Source organism: Accipiter gentilis, chromosome 16, assembly GCF_929443795.1.
Source record: "Accipiter gentilis chromosome 16, bAccGen1.1, whole genome shotgun sequence".
Classification (NCBI taxonomy): domain Eukaryota; kingdom Metazoa; phylum Chordata; class Aves; order Accipitriformes; family Accipitridae; genus Astur; species Astur gentilis.
Window position 1 is genome coordinate 23,329,389 of NC_064895.1, and position 25,603 is coordinate 23,354,991.

At 37.6% G+C, this 25,603-nt stretch overlaps 2 protein-coding genes across 7 annotated transcripts in view; one reads left to right on the top strand and one right to left on the bottom strand.

Annotated features, from left to right (window-relative positions):
* Nucleotides 1-25,603, bottom strand: part of ITSN2 (intersectin 2) — an 86,612-nt gene that overhangs the window by 12,829 nt on the left and 48,180 nt on the right. For 5 of the 6 annotated variants that reach the window (XM_049818428.1, XM_049818424.1, XM_049818426.1 and 2 more), the window contains exons 17-28: nt 22,877-23,013; nt 20,429-20,874; nt 19,156-19,277; nt 16,672-16,847; nt 16,214-16,358; nt 15,534-15,739; nt 14,658-14,722; nt 13,566-13,732; nt 13,199-13,244; nt 12,889-13,010; nt 11,040-11,136; nt 9,751-9,942 (exon numbers count right to left, since the gene is read on the bottom strand). In XM_049818428.1, the coding sequence (XP_049674385.1) occupies nt 9,751-9,942; nt 11,040-11,136; nt 12,889-13,010; nt 13,199-13,244; nt 13,566-13,732; nt 14,658-14,722; nt 15,534-15,739; nt 16,214-16,358; nt 16,672-16,847; nt 19,156-19,277; nt 20,429-20,874; nt 22,877-23,013 (1,921 nt within the window). Of the gene's footprint in view, nt 1-706; nt 4,410-9,750; nt 9,943-11,039; nt 11,137-12,888; nt 13,011-13,198; nt 13,245-13,565; nt 13,733-14,657; nt 14,723-15,533; nt 15,740-16,213; nt 16,359-16,671; nt 16,848-19,155; nt 19,278-20,428; nt 20,875-22,876; nt 23,014-25,603 lie in introns of those variants that run through there. The other variant, XM_049818429.1, reaches the window with a different exon arrangement.
* The window catches only part of TNFRSF21 (TNF receptor superfamily member 21), a 1,117,265-nt gene that overhangs the window by 950 nt on the left and 1,090,712 nt on the right, over nt 1-25,603 (top strand). The window lies entirely within an intron of this gene.

Here is a 25,603-nt window from a genome sequence, read left to right on the forward strand (position 1 = left end):
GTGGCCTATATAAACTGCATTTGTAAGGAAACAGCTTGGTTTGTTCAGGGTTGTGGGGTGGTTGGGTTTGTAGTTTGGGGATTTTTTTGGGGGGTGGGGTGGGGAAGTTGGTTGTGTTGTTTGGGTCTTTTTAAAATTTTTTTTCTTTCTTTAGCTCAAGCCAGTTAATATGGCTGGAAAAAGCAGGTAAGAGGGGGTTTTTTTTGCCTGTATTAGGCTGCCTCTGTTTTCCCAGGCTACCATAGAAAGACTACATCTCACCTTAAGTACCATGGGCTGGCATTAAAATAGTCCCTTTACTACCGTGGGACATCACCTGTAGCCATTTTACAATCTCTGCTGGTGCACATAAGGCTAATTCACTTGCAATGAACCCCTATCACTGCCTGTAGCTATCAGCAGCCTCTTGTACCTACTGAAACCTGTGAAAAGAACTAATCTAAGAAATCTGCCACCGCGGAAAGGTTGGTTTCCATCAGGCGCTGGGAAACATAATAAAAACTTTCATCCAATCTCCCCTAATCAGTTAAATGCAGTATACTCTCTTTGCTACAACAGAAGATTTATGATTCAATTTTCAAGAAGTAAAAAGCAAAATTAAGTCACTCCATCACAGAGCCAGGTAACTTAATGCTCATACCAAGCTATTCAGATGGGAAAAAATCCTCCCCAAATGGACAAAAAAAACCACAACAGACAAACTAGATCCTTTTACGTGTCCCTTTAATAAAATACATTTGCATAGTTATCTTACAACTTTGTTTAAAACCAAAGATGAACAATTGCCTCATGCTAAGCGCAGCCTGCATTTGCATGTCTTAACAATCATCCCGAAACATGAATACTCTAGCTTGAAAGGAACAACAAAAGAGATTTTAAGGCAGCACACACCATTATGTAGCAGTTTTACTAGTTCATTACATTAAAGTAGCATGACCCTGTAGCAGCTCCCAACACTACTACAGGCCAAGGTCTGTCAGCATTCCTACAAGTAGACTTATTTACAGGTGTTTTCAACCCGACTCAAGAAAAAAATCACACAGGGATACAATCTGACAGAGCATCAAGATGGCATAAATATTCAGTGACTGGTAGGAGACGTTTCAATTATTAGCATGTGAGTTTTTTGATGGAGCTTTTTGCCTTCTGCACTCCTAACTGTAACACTATTAACACTGACATTAAGATAGCGCTTTGTAGGCTTTCACAGCCCTTCACCATCACTGACGACTCGGACGCCCCAGCCCTGCAACCGGGTCTTGGTGGTGGCACAAGACTTTCCTGCAAGGATCCAACCGCTGGATCACGAACTCAGCTCTGTAAACTAAGCTTTTGTAAAACTACACTTTTGTAGGTTGTTAGTCCATTATGCAAACTAGACAGTTAAAAAATTAGGAAGCGTTTCAGTACCTGTTCTTGTGCATTTACAGCATCGTTTACATTCTTACCGCCAATTACACCATGGCCCCTATTCTCTGCTGGCCACAGGAACAATATTAAGCAAGTATTATGCTGCAGGCAACATCATATTTTGCTTTCCTGGTTGGCTTCAGCTTTAACTGTTAACCTTGTGTGGCTCTGAGCAACATTTAGACTCTCAGTTCTTGACTGGGGCCCATCAGTTCAACAGAACCCCTCTGTTTTCCACCTTGTCCTTAGTTCCAAAGCCAACCTTTTTCACCCAAATAAGGGATGTACACTTCAACACTAGCTTTACTTGGCTGGCTGGCACGACAGCTGAACTCAGCTCTATGGACTTGCACCCACAAGAGTGGATTGCACACAACCAGAAAAAAAGTAACATTTTTGAAAGAAAAAGTCTGATTTAAGCCCAGCGTCTATTAGCTACACCTCTTCATTGATACAGAACATTATTTTAAAATAATCTTGCCTTAAATACCTCCTCGGCATAGTCTCTCCCATTGATGATCTGATGCATGTATTCAATTCTTTCTGCACCAGTGTGCAATAGGAGAGCAGAGCTCTCAGGTGATTGTGCTTGAGCTGTGTTAGGCAGACCTTTGCAGTAGAGATAAATATGGAAGGCAGGGACTACATCTCTTTCAATCAGCATTATTAAGGTGTATTATTATCTTTGTTATTACAGTTAGAGAATTTGAGGCATACTCAGGTAATACTGAAACATGAAAAGGTAACTGTGAAAGCCCAAAATGCTTCATTTCAATACTCATCAGTTCAAAATGAAGGGCAGCTGTTTCAATAATTATCAATGCTCAACTACATACCCAACAATAGGGCCACTTGTGTGAAACTTTGTTTAATACTACCCTCATCTCCAATTGTATCAGTTAAAAAATGGGTAGAATGCCAATTGTTTTTGGAAAATGCCATGTAACTATTTCCTAGAACATCCTAGATAGGACGTGAAGTTGGTTTTAGTTTTTCAGAGACAATTAGTAGCAATTTGGCATTCAAGGAAAACTGTCACTGAACATTGGGAAGTCAATTTGGCTCAAATCCCACAGGTTAACAGTGCGTTTTAGAAATGGGATAATTTATAAGATAAATTATTAGACTACAGTAAGTGACTGCTCAATGCCACTGGTGTAGCACAACACACTTGCACCTGTATTAAACAGGCTTTCAAAGTCAGAAATTGAGAGAAGGCAATTCAGGGTGATTAGCATATTTTAGTAGAAATACTTAAGATGTAGTTTCATAAGGAAATCAAGTCAGCTAGAATACTTGAGGAAATATCTAGCACATTACTTGCCTACAATAACATGATTTCATTCTATAACAAAATATTGGTTTAGACAAAATACATCCAGAATAAAAATCCATTTGTAGTTTTATGTAGGCACATTGCTGTAGTCCGTATTGCACAAAAGATATCTCTCTGAACTAAAGGGCACATATACATTATTTGATCAAGTATATTAAATACGTAACATAGAAGTTTTGGAGAAAGGCTTTTTAATCTCTGCAATTGGACTAACTTTTTCCTGATAGTACCTTCACAACATTCATATATATATATATATGTATATAGTAAACAAGCAGTGTTTTGTAAACATTTCTGATTGCATAAGTGACCTTTGCTGTTTCATAACCAACTTCAGGAAACCAACTAAATTAAATACCATGTCTACTAGATCTCTCCTCTTGTTACAGGAGCACAGCACTATTTAATTAGACAAGCAGTCCGCTATTAAATTAATCCTTTTACTTAAAGGGGTATCAGGGTTATAGTCCTGAAGTCCTGGTCCCTCCTTCCCTCCCCCCAAACTAAGGAAATGTGGGCACCTTTACTGCACCGTACTGCTGACATGCCATAACTGTACCTTTAAGGACCACTTTTGAGCTGAGGAGTATAGTTCCATTTCTAAACCCAAATGCTCTGCCTTCAGCTCCAGGTGTCTGTTAGTGTTTCTTTTCTGGCAACATGTCTTTCTTGATGTTACCCACGTATTAGGCTGCAGCTTTCAGATAGTACTTGCTTTAAGTCACTGCAGACCGTAGCCAGATAAAACCACTATTCAGTACCATTAACTGTTTAATGAAGAAAAGGGGCAGGGAAAGGGTCTAGTAGCACAGAGGCTGTATAAGTACTTACTGCAGTAGCTAGTACATGTTTGCTGTTTGCTAAAACTGAAAGCAAATACGAATTATTGGAATAAAGTATTTAAAGGAAGGAAGGTTGTTTAGGGATAGGCTATATCGAGCCAAAACAACCTGAATTCCTGCTATAGTACTACTGTGAAGGGAGAAAAAAATTAAAATACCCTCCACTCTATGCTTAATACTTCTTTCCCCAGTTAAAAAGGGTATTAAAAGACTGGATGGACTGTGCCAGATCTAAATCTTAGATCTTGTAGCATGTTTGTAATCACAGTGACTATCAGCAGAGACAGGTAGGGTTTGTTTCCTGGATGAGCCTTGTAGGCTGCCAATTTTAAGAGCTCAATATATAAGAGATTACATCAAGTCCATTAGAACAGTAATCAGCGAACATTTTAATTCTGCAAAGTATGTACATTACAACATTAAATGAACACAACTGCCCATTCAAAACAGCTCAGATAAACTGTGCAAATAGTGGGTCTTTGTGTGTCTGCAATCCCACCATGCAAACGATAACTTGATATGCATGCTAATGATCTACGATTATCAATACCAAAGAAAAATACTAAAAGAAACAAGAATGAACAGCAGTGAAAGCCACACAAAGACCCACTATCCTTTCTGCTTTTACAAATCAACTGTAACGGTAGATTATAAGAAAACCCACAAAAAACTAATTTCTTGACTGGATCTAATGTTCAAACGAAGCAAAAGGATTGTGTCAGAGATATGTGTGCAGGGCTGGCCACCCTGCCTCCACGCTACAGTCAAACTTGGATAGTGGGTCTCTGAGGTGCTTTCACACTGGAAGACAACATTGGGTCCTAAAAAAAAACAAAAAAAAATGAAGGATAAAATGAACATAAATTTGAAGAGTGAAACATATGAGTTCTATGGACAAAGACAGAACAACACCAAAAAGATCAGAAAGGAATGACTAACATTCAACTTTCTGAAAACAGACATCATAAGCTTCTCCTCTTGCAATTTCATATTTATAAACACACACAGTTTTAAGTACTTGTGACCAGCCATCACTGACTCTGAAAAACACTTGTAGCTGATTCACTTGAAGAAGAAAGTTTCTTCCCAAGGAAGACTTCTGTTACGTAGACTCAACAACACAAGGTGAAGCCCTAGCGTTTTTTTTAAAGGCAATGGCAAAATTCCCTGAGATTTCAACAAAGCCAGGATTTCTCCTGAGAAACTTGTAATGAGATGTTAGAAAATCAGATAAAAACTAAACTTGTAAAGAAAAGCCTCACTGGAATTTATTCATGCACATAAAATTTAACATGTTTGACTGTGCAAAGCCTGAAAGAAATGAAAACCTTGTCTCTAGTAATATGTGTCCATGAAGTAGCATGTACCACATCACTCAAAATACCCATCAGAAACCAAGGTCTACACAGTCTAGAAGAGGCACTGCAAAGTCAGGTTAAAGGCAGATGTATGACGTGGGCTTCAGCTGCACATACCTTGTGGGCAATCCAGAGACTATTCCGGTCTCCAGGATTTCAACCTGGAAGGTTTATCAAGCCTGACTGATATTCACCAAATAGTTTTAGAAATACAAAATGACTATGTCACTATGAACTAAGGGACTGATTTTGTATTTGATCCTAGGTAAAAGGGATAAAATTCTGGAGCTGTTGAGTAAAATCTTAGAATAAATTATTAATCTTCATGTGTTACAAAATGAGTGTGGACCTGCAACACGTCAAAGCCACTGATACAATGAACTCTTACTCCACAATCATGAAGAGAAGTTACTTGGTGATAACAGAGAACTTCAAAATGTGTGGTCCATATATAGACATAGAAATGCATCTGCCATGAGCATGTCGGTTCAGAAGTTTTTTCACTATGAACACCCTTGAAAATTGGTCAGCTTCATTCATTAGAGAGTGGTGAACAGTAATTACTAATGATCTTTTGTGCATGGAGATAAACTTCTGGAAACACAGATCCTGGTGTTGAAAGGACAGGACTTGCCTCATGTCTCCAACGTGTCACATCTACAAGTAAGGTTGGGGAGGAAAAAAAATAGGTAGATCTACTGGTATTACTATAAACATCAAATTTGTACGTAAAGAAATGCACACCGTCGTCATACACATGTTAAGAACAGTCTATGGAGAAAGGATCTGTTCCCAGTCTAACCAACTTTTGCCGTTGCACTGGCAGAAGGCAGAGAAGGCAGGTTTAAATGGAGGAAGGAGGTGCTTTTCAGGCTATGGGGACTACCTGGAGCTCACGTCAGAGCACATGAAGGAGTAACTTAGATGCCTGAGGAACTGCAGCAATGCTGGGCTATGAAAAGAAAAAAGAGTGAACAGAAACAATAACTGTATGTACGTTAGAGTAGAAAGAACCGGTACAATATTCAGCGCTGTGAAAGACCAGTCTCACAACAGGAGATGAGATACCTCAGATAAGGTGAACTAGAAGCCTCTGCACACTGAGCATAGGTATGTTCACCTGGCTGAGTTGTCCAGCTCTCAGCAAGAATGTCTCCGAGAGGTGAACAGATCTGTAACACAAAGAGACATCCAGCAACCAAGTATGCAGATGTAGCTGGAGCATCCGCCTTGCCTCCATCTGAGGTACATGAGGGGAGAAAATCTCAACTAAAGAAAATGTAAGGACAAGGCTCAGACTGGTCCCATGGATAAGAAGACAAACTGAAAAAGGTGTCTCGCTGAAAAAGCTAACACGTAAGGAGAGAATGAGTTTCTAAGAGCAAATGTTTAAGGCAGACAAAGACTGGCTGAAGTGACAAAATTATCTCCAGACCAGGCCAACGAGAAGAACTGTAAGGTGGTAAGTACACCCTGCCTACCCCGCCTTACACATCCCTTGCGAAGAACAGGAAGAAAACCTGGTAGACATGTCTTAGACAGGTACTGGCAGTACACAAAACATCTGACCCTGAATGGTTGAGCAAGCACTCAACAAACAGAAGATTATGAATATTCCTTTACTTTAAATCTGTACCTACTGACCCTGAATGGTTGAGCAAGCACTCAACAAAGAACAGAAGGTTATGAATATTCCTTTACTTTAAATCTGTACCTATTTATATTTTGAAACCTTCTGCGTATCTTATTTATCCTTTATGATGACTTCTGTGCAAACATTAGAATAAGGGCTATTAAAATGTCATTAAAACGTGAGTAAGTATAACCATCACCAAGGTCAATGAGAGAACAAGACTCAAGTATTTTGTGTTCTGCAATCGCCAGGACTCAGTTGTATTTAAGAGACCTGTTGAGAGACCTATGACATGTTTCATTGATTTTCTTCCTTGCAGAGACCCTATGCCAGGATGTGCAGATACGCCAACAGGAAAAGCGATCTTGTCAGCACAGCTTATTCTGTTCAAAGAGCTATTTCAGCAACCTAAGGAACATCTTGCTGACTTAAGTTCCTTCTTTGCTAGGGAAGTTTGCCATTACAGCCATAACTAGTAAGTCCCAAAAAAGACTCTGGATACAAAGGTGGTCCATATAACAGAGTTTAAATTTGAGGGAAAAGCAGAATTTTCCTAAGCCACAAACCTATTTGAGTAAACCAAATCTGCCTGCTCCCTTTCAAATACCATCACATTTGACCATCTAGAAAAGACAGTGGGAGAAACTGCTGTTCTTCAACAGAAACATTACAATACTCAGATTAACAGTTCTTTAAAACATAACAATGCATTTCTTAAATTATATTCTGTCGTATCTCTAAGCTGATCCCTAGAGGGCCACATCAACATTTCTGTGGGACAATTCCTTAGTGATTTCTCAAGAATACTAGTGACAGTTTCTGCGCTACATTTAAATAAGAGCAAAAAATATTTTAAGGAAATCCAAGGAAGTTTGAAAGTTCCATCAGTACATATTTAAATATTTCTCTGCTTACAGAAGAATAGTACAGCACTAGCTTACCGCTAACACAACTTACTAGCTCAGATTTCACACCATATGAAAGTAGCCCAGCTGAAATCGGTGTAACGATATTTGCACAATGCTGCGCTTGAGCTTAACAAGCCATGCTGGTTTTGAGCAGGCTCTGGACTTTAAGCAGGATTTTTCCTGAATTTTCCAAATGCATATGTTTTAATATCACAAAAGAGTGGCAAATTCCAGCACAGAAGTGATATACAAGTTAGCTTATTTGAAATACTCAGAGTATTAAAAAAAAAAATAATAAAAAAAAATAAATTCAACATACTCTTCATTCACCAATAAGTGGATTTTGTTAATTGAGCACCAGTAAATCTGCTTCATAGCAAACAGACTACTTCTTAGACATAAGTTTAACGACCAAGTACAGATGACCTGGTGCACATCTGCTCATGTGCACATTTGCTCATCTGACTGCCACTGGCTGACCTTTGTCAATACACTTTCAAAGGAAAATTCTGCTCAGCCAGCCACAGTTTGATGTGGATAGAAATATTTTTACTCCACAACATTGAAATCTGAGAAAACACCTAATGACAAATCAGCAAATAATGAGAAAAACTTAATCATCATATCGAAAGCTTCCAATTACAACTTGGTCTTAGCACTGCTTTTGTTGGAAATTAGTGGTAAATGTTATCACCTTGCACTCATCACATTCAGCCACATAACTCTAAATGGCAGCACACCTGGTGTGATAAGATAGTATCTCTATAATTTTTGAAAATTCAGAAAGTTTTAATACTCAGCCAGAGTCTTAATTTTATAGCCCATCTGGATTTAGTCTATACTGTTTCTTCAAAACTGAGATTTTGTAAACAAACAAAAAACCCAACGACTTTCAAAGGATCATTTTAATGATTTAGATATGCCTAATCAAAAGAATGTTAAGTTCAATCTAAATGCTGAAGTTTTCAACATCACAGCCACACCGGCCAGAGGCATTTTAACAAAAAAAACCAAAACAAAACAAAAACAAAAAAATCAATGCATTACCAAAAATGTGAGCACAGATATGATTTAGCTAAAAAAAAAAAACACAAAAAACCCCAAAACAGCCTCAAGAACAGGGCATACTCTATTTTGCCCAGGTACCATAACACGCTAACCAGGGAAAATATTTTAACTTTCCAATCCAAGCTGCACCTTCATTATCGAGTTTGTGAATTGTTCTGTATGAACAGAACTATGTTGATCAAATCTTTTGTGCGCGCTGGTCCTACACACTAGCTATAGGCTATTAAGAGTGAACCTCAACCAGACTTCTGGATGCGTATCTTTATACTGAGAAAACTACAAATGGCGCCTAGGGAAAAAAACAGGAAGTGAAAGGACAAGGCTTGTTATGTCAAAGGAACAACTCTGACATCAAGATAGATTCCCAAACCCACTGATAGCATGGGTTGATATAGAAGTTGGTTTAATCACAGTGCCGCAGGATGAAAAGCTGAGGGAATAAAAATGGTGGTAAATTTCTCTGGGGAGAGAGGCCAAAAAAAAAAAAGGGGGGGGGGGGGGCGCGGGGGGGGCGCAGGGGACACAATACCAGAAACCTTTACTGTGTTTACATGCAAAAAAACAGCAGAGAAAATTTTGACTGTCAGATAAGTGTATATTCTAGCATTCAGTTCTCAGCCTGCTGCTGATAATTTTCAGCTTAACATGTTTTGATATATAACTTGTTTCTCAGAATTGGATGAGAACTGGACTGCTGGGAGCCAGGACACATGTATTCACTGTAGGATAGGTCACTTGCTAACACTAGAATCTTTTTCCTCTCCTTTCTATGGTTATTTTTACTTAACTGATAAATAGTGTAAATACAAGTTAAAGATGACTACAGCAGACATTTTTTCGTATTTTATAAAAGTCAAGCAAGTTCTATAATCAAGCAGTTTGCCTGCACTGACTCCCAGTCCATGTCAGTTATCAAACATCAGCATCTTTAATGGAAGGGGAACAACTACCGAATCTAATACTTTTAGGTCACCCTAGCACTGTTACTATCATGCACTGGCTGGTTGGTAATGTGCTGGTTGTTTGTAGGTTAAACAGAAAAGTATTTAACGTACTTATTACTACTGTAAATTATTTAAAGTACCAATAAATTCAGCTGATGCCTGGAACTCCAAATTCCAAACACAGAGCAAAAGAATAGCAATGCACCTTTGAAATAAAGTAACAAAACTAATAAAAAATAAAAGTTGCTTACACTGCTGACTTGGATCAGAATCCGTGGTCATCTTCACGTAGTTTGAGGGGAAGAGACCCGTCACACCACCGATTTCTCCTTGCCACCAGTCAGCATCATCTTTGCTCAGTACATTAATAAGCTGCCCTTTGGAGAAACTGAGCTCATCTTCATTGTTTGCCATGTAATCATACATTGCTATCACTTGACACACTATGAAGAAAACCCAAATATAGTAGAACACTGTTACACAAGTATTGAGACTGTTTTTGAGTGTTTTACATAACCACGGGAAAGAAACAATTTCACATACACTGTTACATAAGAAAAATGCCACATGATCTTATCTTGATGTGGAACTGTCCTCCCTTAATTGGGCCAGGCAGTAATATTTATTTCCACTTTATATATCTATGCACTTACACAATGAATTGATTCAGTTAGTATAGCATCTGTTGACCTTCTAAACATTTTAAAATATAATCAAGTATGCTTCTATCTCTTTTACTGGCTTGAAAAAGAAAGATAGTTTGATTATCTTATAGCTGATACTTGTGAGAAAAACATGGCAAAGGCAGAGGAAGTGTGCATTAGCTAATCATGAACTGCCAGTTTAGCCAAACGGAAGTTTTGTCCAGTAATAACCAGGAAGCTGTTGTATAAGCAAATCATAGCTATGGAGAACTGCACAATTTAAGCATGCAGAACCAAAAAAACTCCTTTTATGTGAAATCATCTAATTTGTACCTGGCCAATCAAATGGAAAAATCTAGTGGAAATTTGCTGTTTAGCCTCCCTCCTTTTAAGGAGCAGTGCATGTAATTCCAAGGTGTTTGTCAATGATTGCTAGTTTTCTGTAAGATTTTTGCTAGCATTTGGAAACATGGAGTTTCCAAATGAGGAGAGTGTGGCTCTTCAGTGCATTCAGCAAAACTAAAAAGCTCTTGCCATAGAAGATGGACTGCTGATTCTCACAGATTTCTGGATATAAACATCTTTGTATGACTGAGCCTTTCTGTTGTAAGGTATGTAGAGGATTGTATATGCTAGGGAGGGACCCTATGAAGAACTGTTTTAATTAAGAAGTTGGGAGACTTTACCTTTCTTGGACAGAGATAAGAGCTGAATGGACAAGTCTGTCAAAAGACCCGGATTCTGACTAGGACTCTACCTTCCACAGCGACACCACAATCAGATAGGGCCATTAAACATAACATTACACTAGTTATATAATTCAGACTAGTATCTGAACAATTGAAGCAGTTACATAAAATACTCTAAATGAAATATAACGTCATTTTTTTTTTCACCTGAGGGAGCAGCAGATGTGGTTCTTTCACTGCTTGGACCCAGTAATTTCACATGGCTGGCAGGGAACCATCCTTTCTGTCTCTTTTTCCCTCTTGCCTGTAAATGTTTAAAATGGTTATTACACAATTAAGAAACCAAATAGTCTATAGACTGGAAAAAATGCAATGAATATGTCACACAGTTTTGCCAAGGAAAGACAAAAAGCCAGGCTTCCAAACACCAACTAAATACTAAACAGATCTTTAAAGGAAAAAATCTGGCTAAAGGATGAAAAAACCCAATTCAAATAAAGCTGCACCCTAATACGTTCTGGCAAATGTATTAATCCAAAATTTTAAAGTGCAGCTTATTATCTCAGTGCGCAATTTAATTGCAGGGCTGAAAATTCGCTCTACGAACATTCCACTTATGCATCATACAGGGAGTCTCTAATAAGATACCCAGAACAGAGGTAACAATTACCATAAGCTACTTTTGAAAATCCTGACCTAAGTATTTGATATCATTTCCTACCTAGTACAGCATGTGAGAGTTTGAAAAGGATTTTCTCATTTTTTAGTCTTTTGCATTTTTAGTCCCACAGGTAAAGACGATCCCGGCACACACTGAAGAAATAAATATACTTCAGAGTGCACAAAAAAGTCAGGATGTAAAAGTGAGCATAGATTTTAGAAAGCAGTAACTGCAGACTGAGCTCTATTACAACAAAAAAAGAAATTAATACTAGCAAGAACTGACAATTATGTATCTTAGTTTCCATTCCCCCAGTTTCCTTTTTTTTTTTTTTTTTTTTTAATTCTTTGAAGCTTCTTCTGAACCAGCACTGGGACTACTTTCCTTCAAATATAAACTATTCATTGTTTTCTGTGTTTATTTATCTTTTTTGCACATACTATCAATGAATTTTCCACTGCTGTTAGTTCACAGAAACTCAGTGCAGCCATTTCTCAACTTGCTCACTGTGATCTCTCTTCCTGTATCTGTAAAGCAGGTTGGTTTTAAAAACAGATGCTGAATAGTTAGATCAGCCCTGTTCTAACTGTTGGAGGGGAAAGATGGGTGTTAACAAGAGTATTCACTCAAAACAGAGTGCGTGTGGCTGTAGAATACCTTGGGAAAGGGCAATTAAGTGATATTAAGAGGACGGAACTTTCTATTGTGCTGTTCAATCCCAACATTGGTAATAGCATTCAGCATTGGAAGTAACATGTCCGAATTCAGGCTAACGCTGCAGATTCAGCTAAAAGTCAGCTAAAGAAAAGGGTAACAAAGAGACATTATAGGGTCACAGTTTAACTTTTTGCATTGGTTGCAAAGGTGAAGGGTATTATGGACAAGATCCATGGGGCTCCAAAAGTCAAAATACCAACTATGGTTTAAGAAGAATGTCACGTAACAGTACCTTCAACCCCTGGGACTAGAAATTCATCACTAGGTGGGGAAAGGAGAAAAATGGGAATAGCAACCTTCACAATAAACTAGCTTCCAACTCCAACTTCCAAGAATTCCTGTCCTTTCATTAGAATAATTTTACAGTGTTTTACCAATTAAATCCTAACTAATTTATTAACTTTCAACATCACTCTTCCCTCTCCCATGCATATGTTCATTGACAGTTTTAGTATCTTCTGTGACCAAACCCCCCCAAAATCAAAAAACAAACAAAAACCCCCAGCAACCGAAGGTTTAATTAAAAACTTTTTTTCCCCCCAAATATGGTTTATATAAGATGAAAATAACTTTCTAGCCAGCTTTTAGAACACTATACTTAGTTGTTTTCTTGAATTAAACTCAAGTCCACCTCCTTGCTGTTCATGAAGTCACAATTATTTCTTCTTCAATAACTACCTGCAACTCTCCTTGCCACCATCCACTAGCATTTTTCTTCAGAATAAGTATTAGCTGTCCAGGAGCAAGACTAAGCTGTTCAGTTCCTGATGCAGCATAGGCAGTAGTAACCTGAGCAATTTCTGAAAAGAAAATGTATTAATTGCATTTGTTATTTTTTCATTACAGGAAGAGCTAGATCCACAGAAATATCCTGCTACGTATCTTGCAGCTAAGCATGTTAGCCACCATTAAAACACTGCTATGAACCTAAATGCTCATAGTCACTTAAGAAACAGTCCTAAATGTTAAAAATTTATCACACACTTACCGGGTTTCTTATTTATTGTTCCAGTTTTGCCAGCATTACTAGAAGCCTACAAAGACACAAAAATCATCTTTTAGTGTGCAATAAAAACAGTAGAGTTTACGCTAACTTTAAGGATGTAGACAGAAAAGCACGTGGACATTTTAATTTTGAGCCCGTATTTAACAAAATACCATCACGTATGGAGAGAGACAATGTGACACTGTGGCTAGAGCAGTGATTTAGCACTCAAGCTACCTAGGCTTTTCTTTTCTGTCAAGCACATTAAGCTCTGCTTAAAATCACTGTCTAAGAGCTAGGTATCAATACTAGTATATACAATAAAATTGAGAGAAAGCATTGTGCATTAATTCTTAGAATATGAACTCACTTCTTGATCCTTTGGTCTGACGTAATTGGACGGGAAGATTCCAGTTCTGCCATCAATGCTCCCAGTCCACCATTCCCCTTCTTTCTGGGTCACTAGGATTTCCTCACCTTCCGTAAAAGTCAAGTCACCAGGCTCAGAGCTTGAGTACGAATAGAGCGCAACATACTCTGTGCAAGCAGCACATAAAGAAGGAGACAATAGTTTCAGATAGGAGGATAAAAGTATATCAGATGCAGGTAAAGGTATCTTTGGTATCAGTGTTCATCGGTGTGTTCATAACACAGATCACGTCTTTACAAGTTTGTGACTCAAACTACCTACTTTCTTGATTGTAATCACATCTTGCCTTGTGCTTACAACTGTGAATTACAGGTGTACAACTTTGTACAGAGAGATGAATTTGGCACAGTGAGAGTTACTACCCTATGATCACCCCGCAGATCAGCAGAGGCCTGTAGACCACAGTTTGAAAAACTCATCTCTTGCATTAAATATTCCACCCTACTTCTGTGTTTCAACAGCAAGCATGTATATTCCACACCTAAACCTGATTAAAACCATTCTTATCTAACACAGCAAAAATGAAAAACACAAGTGGAATTAAAGTATAATTGGGGAAGCATGGAGATACACTAGATGAAAAGGCTTAGAAAGTGCTTCCCACAAATTTTTCTCCAGTAATACTTGTTTTCTCTACTCCCTACTGATTAAAAGAGAATGATCCACACTCAGGAGACTGAAAATCCCTTCTCACGTCTCTACAGTATAGCATAATACAGTAGAAAACGGCAGGAAGAAAACTTGGCTTATGGGTATGAGACATATTTAAGTTTTCAGAAATAAATTAATGCTTGAACAAAAGTCTTAAATACAAAACAAAAACCCAGGCTTATGCTGAACCTGAATTAGTTATAAGCTTTACTTAAGTTCCTGTTTTGGAATTCTCGTATCAGTAGCTCAACATTTGCACTGTGTCTTTTGGACAAGCATTAAAAGGCCTGCTCAGAAACTCTTCACATATTTAAGCTTATTCACATGCCATTAAGCAGAAACAGACTGTATCATTAAGTAGCGCATTTCATGCTGTCTTACCCTCTCCTGCTGCATAAGACTGTGTATTAGGCTTTTTGTTTACAGCTGCATAAATAGCTTCTGGTCTGCAGAAAGACAAAAGGGTTTGTGTAATTAAAAGGCTGATCAAGAACAAATCTCTTTATTAGGATGAGACTAAGCTCACTTTGGTTATCTCAAAGTTGGTATTGCCTCTGAATTAATTGCAAAGACTTTCTTGACTGTCAAACAGCAGCAGGTATTACTGATATTTAAGATATGAATGGTGTCCAAGAGCACACCACTTCAAAAAAAGAAATGTAATGTGATGAAAGACGAGAAGATATATTTGCAAATTATGCTATCCAAAAGAAGTACAAATCAAATATTTTGTCTAAATTACTTTTATCATAACGCATGGAAAGAACAATTCACACTCAATCGTGCAGCCATCCCAGCAGTAACCAGACTTTGAATTATTACCCAAACAGTTATCTTGCAGCATTAGAAGAGACATAATGATCTTTCAAGTAAAGAAAAATACACTACTTCTGCAAGATGTGCCTTACAAGCTTACAGTTATTTGTAGGTCACTTAGAAATTGGCACCTTCAAAGGCAGAACACAAATACACTGCAAGAGAGCGGACTCGGTAATGAACCAAAACAAAGTCTGGCACTTGATGAATAATCAAACTGATTTTTCACAGCACTCAGCCTTGGAAGACTGTCTATTTACACAGTAGTGAGCCCAACATTACTTGGCTTGCCAGAATGAAATAATAAAAGCCTAAAATGGCATGGTGTAAATTGTAAACGGTATTTATATTCTGCACTTTAAAGCACTGCAGGAATTTTGCACTCTAAACCACCTCTTTTTGTAAACTGTTGAATAAAACAAAAATAAAAGTCACACTTACTCCTCTTTCTTGATTTCGCTCCCAGGTAAGAGCTTAACATATGATTTTGGAAACCAACCCCTTCCTCCATGTACCTCTCCAAACCACCAGTTTTCCTGCTGCTCCAGGACAGTAATGATATCATTTTTTGAAAAATTCAAGTGGTTCTCTTTTTTTGCAGTCCAAGAGCAAAGTGCTTGTGCTTTTAAGTTCTCAACAGGCTGCCCCTGTTAAGAAAGAAGTGGAGATGTTGATCGACCACACTCCCCAAACTGGTGCCAAGTATTAAAAACAACAAACAAACAAACATTGATGTATCTTTTATTGAAGTTTAAGCAACTTCATTCCTAAGTGATGGCTGAATAATTTTTTTTTCTATGTTGACGTATACAAGCTGTTAACTGAGGATCAATCTCTCAAGTCTGTTTCTTATTTGTTAGAATTATCTTGTGTGTCTAATTACAGGTGAAAATTATTTTAGAGTTATGAAACATACTGCATGAGTCTTCTTGCTCAGAGGTCCCTGGAAACATATGGAATTATGTCAATGCACACTAGTGGAGCATTCAGACTAGCTTCTTTATCCTCTAGCCTGTTCAGTGCACCCACTATTAGAAAAGTTGTGTTTTGGTTTTTCTTTAAATCAGTGTCATTAACATCAATCTAAAATACAGCAAGTTCTGCACTCTCACACAACATACCTGTCCATGAATGGGTGAAACAGATCCAGGGGACACAGTGCGAGTGAAAGCTGATTTCTGTTGCCATGCTGTATTAACATTCAGGCTAGAAAAAGGTGTGTTTTGGTGATCAGACTCTTCTGCAGATCTACTTGGTGAAAGTGGTCTGCAAATTGAATACAGGCACATTTAACACATTACAATTTTTATTTAAAAAGTACCTCAAGCAGAATAACTTTTTTTTTTTTTTTTTTTTTTTTTTTTTTTTAAGAAAAACATATATAAAGCAGATACCCTGTACAATCCGAAACAGACTATCAAATACTTAAAATTTCCAGACTAAGACTTTCAGGTAGGTTCTTCAGTAAGTTTTGTGCATTTATATTTTAAGAACAAACACCAAATGAAACTATACAGCACTTTATGCGTTAGCTAAATTTAGAAAAAGCAATTTTGACACAAACATAACAAAAACTCACTCTGAAGCAGCTGAGGTAGTAGATAAAGATACTGTAGGAGGAAGTAAGGCCTTCTTAGGAGATACAGATTTTTCTCTTTCTGGTATTTTTTCTACATAATTGCATGGAAACCAACCAAAACGTCCTTGAAAACTCCCATAAAGCCAACCAGGCTCTCCCACAGTTTTTTCATCAACCTATGGACAGGAGGATAAATACAAAGAAAACACAATTAGCAGTGTGAAACCAACAGGGTATCTAGCACGCATCTAGTGCGTCAGCACCTGCTGGCACCCTGAATTGAGCAGTGTGAGCAGCACTCATGCAGGGATCAGCATTTTCATTCTCTTCCCTTTCAGAACTGAGCTGATTTTGCCCTGTTCAAGAAACAAGGGTTATGATGCAATTGCCCTGGTTTTAGACACAGGTAGAGACAGGCCTCAAAGACATTACATTTCTTCAAATGGGCCCTGAACATGCACATTGGGGATCACGTACTATACCTGGAGCCACTCTGGCTTGCCAAAAATTACGGTGCAGTGTTGTATTTTGCTGAACACGCAGCCAAGAGGCAGCGGCTGGTGAGCCTAGCTGCACACGAAAACAACTGCTGCAGTTCTGCTTCCAGATATAATTGTGTCATTTGACTGCGTCCAAAACACGTGCAAAAATTCTGTTGTTACTTACTATATGATTAAGTATAGACCATCCTTATTCATAGCAATGCTGAAGCCTCCATTATGATGCAAATTAGCAAATCGGTCAAAATTAGCTAAAAATTAGCAGCTCATCAAATACTATTAGCTAGTTAGCTTAGTTGAGGTTTGGGGTATAAGAGGAGGAGGCGGCAGCTGTTAGGCTATTTCTAAAATAAGTTATCAGTAGTTAAATGACACAGTTAATTATATCTTAGACAGAAGCCAAAACAAAACCTACTTCTCTTGTTCCCTCTTCCATGCTTCATTGGTATGAAAATGCAAATAATGATTTAACACTAACAAACTGAAGGCTAATATTTGTTTTACTATTTTGTACCGCATTGCTTTGTAAATTCTCCCTTGTCACCTACCTACATGACTTACAGTCTGAATGAGGAGGAGCCATACGTACTTATACATTAGATACATATATACTAATTGTATTACCACAGTTTTAAATCAGTTTGCACAAGTCCACCTGAACGCACATGCTTTCAAACGTATGCTGACAAGTGATGTAAGTACATGAAATAACACACATTTCAACTGAGATGCCAGAACACATTTCCAATCTTATGGTCCTGCTGTAATATTATAGACAGCAAATTCAGCTGAATCCAGAAAAGTGCTAGAAAGAATAAACTACTATAGATATCTGCCTAAGGGACCATTAAAGGACCAGCCAACAAAAGGCAGAGTCTATGTTAACAACACATTAGAAAATGGTATTAAGATTCAGATGAACCTTTCACATCTACTTGTTAAATAAATAGTTTTATTTTAATTCAAATGCCATTAATTAATAATTCATGCCTCTATTTACTATGCTGTCATGGTTTAACCCCAGCTAGCAACTAAGCACCACACAGCCACTCACTCGCTCCCCCCTCTCCCCCCCCGAATAGGATGGGGGAGAGAATCAAGAAAAAAAGTAAAACTTGTGGGTTGAGATAAGAACAGTTTAACAGAACAGAAAGGAAGAAAAAAATAATGATAATAATAACAGTAATAAAATGACAATAATAATAATAATAATAAAAGAATTGGAATATACAAAATTAGTGATGCACAAAGCAATTGCTCACCACTCACCAACCAATGCCCAATTAGTTCCCAATCAGCGATCCCCCCAGGCCAACTCCCCCCAGTTTATATACTGGGCATGACATCACACGGTATGGAATACCCCGTTGGCCAGTTTGGGTCAGCTGCCCTGGCTGTGCCCCCTTCCAACTTCTTGTGCCCCTCCAGCCTTCTTGCTGGCTGGCCACGAGAAGCTGAAAAATCCTTGACTTGTTATAAACACTGCTCAGCAACAACTGAAAACATCAGTGTGTTATCAACATTCTTCTCATACTGAATCCAAAACACAGCACTATACCAGCTACTGGAAAGAAAATTAACTCTATCCCAGCCGAAACCAGAACACAGGCTTATATTTCAAGCAGACACTTAAGAGGCCAACCTGTACATGAACAATGAACTGCAACAACTATATCATTCCTGATCTACTAATTTTAGAAAGTTTATGTTTCGCATTCACTACTGTTATCTTAAACAGATTCTCAACACCTCTATGATGCGTAAGATCCAAAGAAAGATTTTTTGGGGCTGAACTAATCCTAATGCCACCTGTTTAAAAAAAAAAAAAAAAAAAAAAAAAAAAAAAGGCAATCCAATTTAAACCTTGAGCAAGCCTTAAAACATATCAGCGTAATGTTTTTGACATTTAAGACCTTGTGTATCTCAAGGCTGGGGAAGGGGTGGCAGTGACTTTTGCAAGTTAAATGTGAACGGCAAATCTTACCTGAATTATATCCCCAGTATTAAAGCTCATCTCATCATGATTCCTTGCTTCAAATGGATATAAAGCTCTGTAATTTACTAAGGCAACTGAATTCCTAGACTCTGAGACACTAACTGCATTGCCTGAAAGGATAAGAAAACAAGTTATCATTTTGATACAGCTCAAACACATGCACTTAGTTGGAGCCCCATCATTCTAAGCAACATGTATGAACATAAGAGGAGAACAGTTCTTGCCCCAGACACTATGCAAGTATCAAAGGAGATCACCAGCTGCAGCAGGATGATGGGATGCATACAATGCAAGAGTTTAACATGCCAATCATAGTAAATGTAACACAGACAATAAAATGCATTGTCTTCTGAAGCAAAAAAATGACATCTTTATCATCCCATCTTTCCTTGTCAAACTGCTCTGGCTAAGCCAGTGCTTTAATATAGTCTCGTTTAACACAATTGTAATTTTCCAAGTTGAAAAGATATCACTGTTGCACAATAAGTGTTTAGCAGCATGGGTGAAGATTTTACCTAGAAACCTAAAATAGCAAAATATCACGATTTCTATTTTCTTTGCGTCTCTGTTCTCCAAGTCCGTGACTGATGTTGCTAACAGTGAACGTTTTACAAGACACAGCTGAGGTTTGCGAGTATCTTTCAGCACTGTTCTAATTTGATTCTTGTTGAACTCACTGATAAAAATGGCTAATAAAAACTGACAAGAACTAACGAAGGATGGAAGTAATCAAAACTGCCTTTAGCGAAAATATTGTTAAACCAGTACTTTTCAAAGTCCCATAACTAGAGTTATATTTAGTCATTCTGTTCTTTGTTTTTTAGTGAGAGGCATTGACTAATGCAGAAATAAGCTAGATTTCAATGTTAATAAATCACTTAGCTGGGCATTACCTGACCATCCACTCATCACTGAACAAAACTCCTCCATATTAGCATTCCACTTTAATGACAGAAAGAGCAGGCCTTAGGAAAAAGCTAAAATATTACTGTTTCCAGCATTTGTGATTTTTTGACCATGATCACTGGAAGATTTGTCATCAGAGTCATTGGTGCTGAAAACGGATAGAATTAACCTAAGATAATAGGATGATTTATAATGAACTAAAGACATGAAACATTGTTGGTTGTGGGTTTTTTTAAATAGTATTTTACACAATAAGCCTGCCATAGTGTCACATTAACAAAATACATTTAAGAATGAAATAACACTCAGGAAAGTAAGAACCATTAAAGCAAAAAATCTAACAGACTAAGATTACCTTCATTCTTCCAGGGTGGCTTAAGACTTTTACCCTCTGTTGGTTTCAACAGATCTGCAAACTTCTCATTTATGTTTAATTTGGAAGTGCGTTTCTCCACCTCTTGAGAGTTGGTCACTTCTTTTATCTTCTTTATTTCTTCATTCTGCTTATGCCTCTCCTCAGCTTCTTTTGCAATTTGTTCTTGCTTTCTTTTATCTTCTTCCAGTTGCCTCTGCCTTTGTTGTTCTGTCTCCCTCAAGATTGTGGCTTGCCTATTTTTCTCCTCCTCTGCATGAAGCTGTTGGTTATTTTCCCTTTCTCTCATCAGAGCAGCTGCTTCTTCAGCTTTCAGCTTTTCTTGAACTTTTTCCTGCATTCGTTCTTCCTCCAATCGCTTCTTTTTCTCTTCTTCTTCCCTTCGGATATTTTCCTGCCATCGGTTCTCCTTCTCCCGTTTTGCTTTCCTGAAAAAAAGGAATGAGAGAGACGTAGGAGAACATTCATATAAAAATGAAAAAGATTGTGCATAGAGTAATTGACTGCACTTGTCAGTAAACTGAGTCTATGACATTGATCCCTCTCCTTTCTGGTCAATAAGCTCTCCCACAGGAGACCATGCTTTCCCTTAACGTAAGTGCCAGTATATTTCATATATAAATAACAAATAGATTAAAATTCTTGGTATAGAAACACTGCCACGTGGTTACTTGTGCAGGGCCTCCACACGCACTTCTGCTCACCCACATCCTGATGAGCAAGAAGTGATCTGTTAATTGAATAAAGATGCTTTTAAGCTGTCCACCAAGGTAGTGTCGAAATGTCGTAATTGGAAACCAAGATTTCCAAACAGATTAACAAAATTTCACTCTGGTACATACATAAAAAAAGCCTTTGCATACTGATCTTTGCTGCTTGAGTTTTTTGCCTTCAGCAGTTGTAATTTATTCAATATGATTATCCCTGCCACTGCCACACTCTTCAGCAGACAGAATCTGGAAATCTGGCTGTATTCTCTGAAGTGATTCAGGTTTTATCCTGTGTCTCATCTCTCCAATGAAGTTATTATCCAATTCAACGCTCTTAGAAGCATTGTATTTTAGCTGTCAAGACCTTTCTTCTGAAAAGAGTGGACCTAACCCTTTGGGCCACCTTCTGAAGAGGTTGTTGAAGAGGGACCGTGCCTAGGGGAGACTGCTTCATCAAATCACTGTGGGAGGTCCACTCATCTGACGGTCATTTTACTGTGTTTTCAAGCACATGACAGGATCTAGTAGGAGCTGTGCAGTAATGTTGTTACTCTTATCATATAGCTATGTTTAACAGAAAAATTAACAGATATCACCATACATACGGCATATGGTTCTTTTAAAGGGACTGTCACAAATGTTATAAAACTCCAACACACTGTTGTATAAAAAATGCTGTCATGAGTTAAGACCACACATACTACAAGGTCACTAGCTCTGTTTCATTAAAAACAGTCAAAGCAAATATGAATCACTGAAAACCTCTCTCAAATTAAAAAGACAAAACACAGCAATTGTCTGAATGTGAAGCCCAAACTAGTAGACCAAAGCAATTCCAGAGCTGAGGACTGCCCACCAAAAGCACACATCCATCCTCTCTCTGGCACTGTTTCAATCCAGGACTGCTAAGCACAAAATAGGTAGCTGATAGCAGAAGGTCTGGAGAGGGGAAAAACAGAGTAGCATCTTAATACAGCCACAATCAAACCCTAGAAACTAAGGTTTCTTGACCAGTAAACAAAAGAAAACAAAACTAGTTGGGAACAAGACCATGAGAAACCAAGAGCTGAGGATGGTAAAAGTTTGAGTGCTTGATACAAGGCTGGGCTGAGCAAAACCAGGACCATATATGTGAAGGGATGATCCTCTCAAACATATATATGAATTTTCTCATTGTCCTCCTAAAAAAGGAACCACGTTAAAAACTCAAAGCTTGCTCACTAATCCAGCTTTCAAGAGTAACATAGGAATTAAGCAGTCCATGCCCTTCCTATTGTCTTAAGTATCACTCTCACAACTGTCTGCACACGTGACCAAAAAACCTAGTAACTGTTCAGTCAGAAGTGCTTTTAGAGGAAATAGGTCAGAAGTTTTGAGGCCAGTAAAACAATGCAGAATATATGAGGAATTTTAAATGTGTGAGGATTATCTATTACAGGAGCTAAAAATCTTAATAACAAAAGTGACTACTTGGTTTATTTATGCATCAAATATGAACTATAAGGGTTTTTTTTAAAAGAAGATAAAAACAGATTGGAAGGAGGAAATTCAAACCATCTTATACCAGTGGTACCCCATATAAAATGTTTCCTCTAAGGCAACTCAATAGGATGCATTTTTACTGATTAGACCTCCCATTTAATACAATCAGTGTCTTAAAAGTCACCACAGCATTATTCTGCTTTAAAAACTGCTACGCTGATACATTCAGACACGGTACCTTGCAGCCTCATCTTCTAGTTGCTTTTTCTGTGCAAGTTCAGCTCTTCTTTTTTCTACCTCTCTTATTTTGTCCTGTTTGATCCTGTGGAGCTGCTCCAAGGCTAATTGCTGTGTGCTGTAACTTTCTCTCAGGTCCTAAGGAGGAAACGCAATTAAGTACATCACAAGGAACAAAGCCAATCTTTCAAGAAAAGCATCCAGGCATTTTAATGCTTTGTGAACCAAGTTTTAATACAAATGGGCAAAGTATCATTAAGTTATTAATAGTCCTTGGAGGTCACTGTAAAGAAAGTCAAAGAAACAGAAGTATAAAAGTAAATGGCAGGTTTGCAAAGGCTTTGACGTAACTTAGGCTTTCAAAGAGCCCTTCCAGTCATACACCTGCTGGAAATGGCAAATACAACAGAGGAGAAGGGAAGATATAAAACCCAGTGTTCAAACACAACATTATCTAAGGACACAGAAGGCAATGAAGCATATTTTAAATAACGACAAGGAGGCAGACTTCAACTGAAAGCCAACACAATACCATAAACCTGAGAATGCATCCCTCCAGTAGGGTGCTCGCCTTTGCAATGCTTTCTGAATGATCAGTCCCATATTTAAAGCAGAAAAACTTCATAAAATATCCAGCAGGCTTACCACTGTGGGAAGCCATAGCCTAAAGACACTAACTCAGGCTAGAGTTTTCCTGTATTTATAAATACAGTTTTACTCTTTTTCTTTCAAACACATCCTTCGATTCCTATGCCATCTCCCTCTGGTAACAAATTTTTTCACAGCAGAAAATCAGCATGAATCTTTAGGATAATTAAATTTACAGAAGAAAAAACAATCAACAACAATGGAATTACTTTAGATTGTACTTCACTATGTTACAAAACATCTGTAAGATACTACAGTATTTTTTCTTAGGAATCCTATTTATACACACTGAGCAATGCAACAGGTATACCCTGACTTTTCATATCAGATCTCATAAATGCACATAAAGGAATTAAGAATGACCTGTTACCACTACAATATGCACCTCTACCAATAATCATGTTGCCTAAGAGATACTGTAAAATTTCTATGAAAAGGGCAAGGTAACAAGATTTCTGTGTCAGTTTCTGTAGCAACAAAGTAAATCAAGCGATTGACTACAATTTTTTCCCCAAACATATTCAGCTGAGAATACTTTTTCTTCTCATTTTGCATAGAAATTGAGGATCACTGTGGAACCAAACTTCCATTATAAAAACTTTTATACCTTTGATTTAAGGACAGAATAATCCTTATGTAAAATGGGACAGTTAGTTAAGTAATTCTGATTTATTTTTTTCCTCATAAATTATTCTCAAAATCAGATTTCTGACCCCAGCAGACAAAAGCAGTGTTGAAGAAAAACAGCAAGTAGGTTTTAGTACTGGGTTAATCTGCAGGTTTAATAGCATTGCATTTGCCATGTCATATTCTGGATATTGATGCTACTTCTAGACTTTTAAACTTGGATGAGAATTCATATACCTGACTCACAGCTTAAGATGTATCGATACAGGTAGAGAGCAACAGATGGAAAAGTGGGAGAAGACTCTATTTCCATCTAAGACAATATTTTTTTGGTTGATGTTACCTTAACTAAAAATAAAAATATCTGGGTAAAACAACTCAGTGAACATAGTCTATAAAGAAATAAAATGGCTATCAGTATTTTGCAGTTTGGATTTCTAAGCAGGTGAGAAAATGTTAAGTCTTTAAAAGGATGTAAAAGCTAGCAGAAAGAAAAAGAGCTTATCGATTTTCTTTTAGGAAAATTTATTCAATAGAAGTTGTACATCCAAACAGAAAGAGTAAGCAGAGAAAAACTGCGAAATAATTAAAAACCAAAAGAGCCAAAGATTAGAAAATAACCTTAAGTAAGAGGAAGAGGTTGTTGAGACAGCTTAGCAGAGACAAAAGGCACTGAAGAACAGAATCATCCATATTCTCACACTGTAAGATAAGGTAGATAAAAAGCCAATTACTCTTTGCACTGTATTTTGAAAAACATATTTTAGGGAAGACTGAGTATTAGATGCAGCCACTGAACACAGCAAGCCATGCAATAAACAAGTAACTAAAAATACATGTTGTATGTAGCTATTTTTTAAAAAGAAAAGAAACTCCTTAAATGTTTACAAATTTTTGTGCTCTTTTTATTGGAGAGTGCAGAGTCCTCACACTGGCCCAGCATAAATCCATCAATTAAGAATCAAGTTCACATCAGTGCCACTAGGAGTAAGTTGGTAAATAAAGTGGATGCATGCTACCATGCCTGAGAGTTGCATGCTTTTTTAGGCAAGTCAAGAGTTGCCTCTGAAACCAAAAAGCCTTCAGAGCCAGTGGTCAATATTTCTTAACTTCTACACAGATAAGTGGCCTATGCTTACTTTTAGAACAATACCTAAGTCTCCTACCAGATCTTGTACAATGTACTATGAAACCATGTGCTTCTTTCAATAAAAGTTAAATGTTCACTCCGCAGTTCAAAAATAGTAGCCAATATAACCTCAGTAGTGCAAGAACAGAATTTGCAACGGCCTGAAAAACTTCAATTCTAAATCAAAACAAATTCTAGAAGGCAAAAGTTGAGAGTGAGCAACAGTGGATTCATGCAAAGCAATAGTTAGCAAGAGATCCATATTTTAGTATGTTAGAAATAGTTTAAAGTGCATTTTTATTGCATCATTTACTCCAAAACTTT